Below are 4121 nucleotides of genomic sequence, written 5' to 3'. Positions count from 1 at the left end.
AAAAAATAAAAAAAAGCAGAAAAGAAAAAAACAAAACAAAAGAAAAAGAAGTAGTTAGTGCTTGTCTGTTTATTTTGATTAGACATAAGTGAATCTGAGCATTTGTAAAGTTTAGTGGTTAATCAAACTTCCTTTAACTATTTACTGTATATCAGCTACTAGAAACTGGCTTCATCAATTTTGTTTTTTCTGGCTGGGTGGTATGGCTCATGCCCATAATCCTAGCACTTTGGGAGGCCGAGAGGCAGGTGGATCACCTGAGGTTAGGAGTTCGAGACCAACCTGGCCAACATGGCAAAACTCCGTCTCTACTAAAAATACAAAAATTAGCCGGGCGTGGTAGTGCGAGCCTGTAATCTCAGGTACTCAGAAGGCTGAGACAGGAAAATCGTTTGAACCTGGGAGGTGGAGGTTGCAGTGAGCTGATATCATGCCACTGTACTCCAGCCTGGGCAACAAGAGCAGGGCTCTGTGTCAAAAAAAAAAGGCCTGGTGCAGTGACTCACGCCTGTGATCCCAGCACTTTGGGAGGCTGAGGCGGGTGGATCACAAGATTGGAGATCAAGACCAGCTTGGCCAAGATGGTGAAACCCCATCTCTACTAAAAATTTAAAAATTAGCCAGGTGTGGTGGCGGGTGCCTATAATCCCAGCTACTCTGGAGGCTGAGGCACAGAATTGCTTGAACCTGGGACGGGAAGGTTGCATTGAGCTGAGATTGCACCACTGCACTGCAGCCTGGGCAACAGAGCAAGACTCGGTCTCAAAAAAAAAAAGGAAATTTTTTTCTCCTCCTGCCCCAGCCTCCTGGGTAGCTGGGATTACAGGCACCCACTACCATGCCTGGCTAATTTTTTGTGTTTTTAGTAGAGGTAGGGTTTCGCCACATAGGCCAGGCTGGTCTGGAATTCCTGACCTCGTGATCTACCCACCTTGGCCGCCCAAAGTGCTGAGATTACAGGTATGAGCCGCTACACCGGCCTTTTTCTCGCTCTGTAGCCCAGGCTGGAGTGCAGTGGCACGATCTTGGCTCACTTCAACCTCCCATTCTTGGGTCCCAGTTCAGGCAGTTCTCCTACCTCAGCCTCCCAAGTAGCTGAGATTATAGGCACGAGCTACCATGCCCAGCCAATTTGTGTATTTTTTAGTAGAGATGGGGTTTTACCATGTTGGCCAGTCTGGTCTTAAATTTCTGACCTCGTGATCCACCTGCCTTGGCCTCCCAAAGTGCTGGGATTACAGGTGTAAGCCACTGTGCTGGCCTGGCCGTTTTTTTTAAAAGAGATAACCTGACTTTGTTGCCCAGCCCTGAGTGGGGTGGTGCAATCATAGCTCACTATAGTCACAAACTCTTAGGCTCAGGCGATCCTCCTGCCTCAGCCTCCCAAGTAACTAGGACTACTGGTGCATGCCACCATGCCCAGCTCATGTTTGTTTTTTGTTTCATTTTGTTTTTTTGGAGAGAGAGTCTCATTATGTTGCCCAGGCCAGTCTTGAACTTCTGGACTCCTCAAACAGTCCTCCCACCTAGGTATCCCCAAGTGCTAGAATTACAGGAGTGAGTTACCACACCCAGCCCATCAATTTCCTTACCTCTTGATAGTCCCGAATATTTGGACAGCTGGCTTTGGAAGGAACATAGAACAAAAGGACTTCTAAATCTTAGCAGTATAGTCAATATTGTTTATTTTCTTTTTAAAAAAAAATGACGGGGTTTCACCATGTTGGCCAGGGTGGTCTCAAACTCCTGACCTCAGGTGATCCGCCCGCCTTGGGCTCCCAAAGTTCTGGGATTACAGGCGTGAGCTACTGCGCCCGGCCAGTTGTTTATTTTAATTTATTATTATTTTTTGAGATGGAGTCTCATACTGTTGCCCAGGTTGGAGTGTAGTGGCTCAATCTCTGCTCACTGTAATCTCTGCCTCCCTGGTTCAAGTGATTCTCCTGCCTCAGCCTCCCGAATAGCTGGGATTATAGGCATGCAGTACCATGCCTGGCTAATGTTTTGTATTTTTAGTAGAGATGGGGTTTCTCTATGTTGGCCAGGCTACTCTTAAACTCCTGACTTCCTGATCTACCTACCTCGGCCTCTCATAGTGTTGGAATTACAGGCGTGAGCCAGTGCGCCCGGCCTATTTTCATTTATTTACTTAGTTTTGAGATGGTCCCACTCTGTCACCTGGCTGGAGTGCAGTGGCTCAATCACAGATTACTGCAGCCTTGACCTTCGGAGCTTAAGCGAGCCATCCACCTCAGCCTCTTGAGTAGCTGGGTCTACAGGTGTGCCCAGCTAATTTTTGTAATTTTTATAGAGACAGAGTATCACTGTGTTGCCCAGGCTAGTCTCGAACTCCTCGGGAGGTCAGCCTGCCTTGACCTCCCAGAGTATTGAGATTATAGGCATGAGTCACTGCACCTGGCCTATTTTTAGATATATTTTATTTAATGCTATGAATTAATAATCACTGCCTTACTGTGTTCACGGAATACTTGTCCTCCAAGGCCAGCCAGATTTGTGGGTCTGCTGAAAGCATTAATTTCTCTGAGAAAAGAAACCAGTCTGTATTTTGTGAATTGTAGAATGGTTACAGATTAAGATTCATTAGGGAAAGACTGTAGCTTGGTTTGGTTTGGTTTTTAACAGTATTTTTTAAGGCATAGGAAAATAGGTCTGACAGAGGTAGGAAGCATTCTTATCATTCCTTACTAGATATAGAAAAAGATAAGATTCTAGGCCTGTAAAACAATTCCAACTTCTAGGCATCCATCTTCTGTCTTTCTGGCTTCCTAGGAAACCACAGCTGCTCCAGGGAGTCTATGCTATGGGCTTCAACCGACCATCCAAGATACAAGAGAACGCATTACCCATGATGCTTGCTGAACCGTGAGTATGCAGAGCCAAGCGCATCTCTCCCAATGTAATTAAGTCAGTCTTCCACAAACTTCGTTTTTGTGCCTGAGAACATGAGAGGCTGTTTGGGGCCATGTGTTTCTTCAGGTAAACAGCTTGGGCAATTGCAGAAAGAATCAGATGGAGTTAGGTAGAATTTCTGCCTTTCCCAGTTAACAATAGAAACTGATAAGAGAAAGGCAGTGCTTGATTCTATGCTATCTTAAAAACTGAGTTTACGGCCCTGCACAGTGGCTCACTCCTGTAATCCTAGCACTTTGGGAGACCAAGGCGGGTGGATTATCTGAAATCAGGAGTTCGAATCCAGCCTGGCCAACATGGCAAAACCCTGTTTCTATTAAAAATACAAAAATTAGCCTGTTGTCGTGGCATGTGCCTGTAATTCCAGCTTCTCAGGAGGCTGAGGCAGGAGAATCGCTTGAACCCCAGAGGCAGAAGTTGCCATGAACTGAGATTGCACCACTGCATTCCAGCCTGGGCAACAGAGCGAGACTCTTGTCTCAAAAAAAAAAAAAAAAATTGGCCTGAAAAACTCTATTTTGATGTAAATAGCATTGCAATGAATTAAAAAACAAACAAAAAATGTTATTTGGAAATTTTCGAGACCTACACAAAGGTGTAAAGAATAATACCAAGAACACCTCTGTAGCCCTATCCTGCCAAGAAAGGAAGCAGGTCCAGTTAGTTGAAGCCCCTGAATTCCCCTCCTTCCAAATCTTTCTCCCACCCCAACCAGAGTGAGTGCCATCCTGAGATGAGTCGTTATTTCCGGTTGCTTCTTGTGACAGGGTTCACTGTGTTTCATCGGCTAGAGGGCAGTGGTGCAGTTATAGCCCACTGCAGCCTCAACCTCCTGGGCTCAAAGAATCCTCCCACTTCCCAGCCTCCTGAGCAGCTGGGAATATAGGCATGTGCCTCCATGCCCCACTGACTTTAAAAAAATTTTTTTGTAGTTTGGGAGGCTGAGGCAGATGTATCACTTGAGGTCATGAGTTTGAGACCAGCCTGGCCACCATGGTGAAACTGCATCTCTACAAAAATACATAAAAATTAGCCGGGTATGGTGGCCAATGCCTGTAATCCTAGCTGCTAGAGAGGCTGAGGTGGGAGGATCGCTTGAACCCAAGAGGCAGAGGTTGTAGTGAGCTGAGATAATACCAGTGGGTGACAGAGTGAGACTCTGTCTCAAAAAAAGCTTTTTTTTTTTTTTT

General features: G+C 45.8%; 1 protein-coding gene across 1 annotated transcript in view; it reads left to right on the top strand.

The window, feature by feature from the left end:
* The window catches only part of LOC108294380 (ATP-dependent RNA helicase DDX19A-like), a 25257-nt gene that overhangs the window by 14030 nt on the left and 7106 nt on the right, over window positions 1-4121 (top strand). The window contains exon 5 of the mRNA XM_037734143.1: window positions 2791-2883. Coding sequence (XP_037590071.1) covers window positions 2791-2883 — 93 coding nt within the window. The remainder of the gene's footprint in view (window positions 1-2790; window positions 2884-4121) is intronic.

Source organism: Cebus imitator, unplaced genomic scaffold (assembly GCF_001604975.1).
Source record: "Cebus imitator isolate Cc_AM_T3 unplaced genomic scaffold, Cebus_imitator-1.0 Scaffold577, whole genome shotgun sequence".
Classification (NCBI taxonomy): Eukaryota; Metazoa; Chordata; class Mammalia; order Primates; family Cebidae; genus Cebus; species Cebus imitator.
The sequence above is the reverse complement of the archived record's forward strand: the minus strand, read 5'-3'. Positions and strand labels throughout refer to the sequence as shown.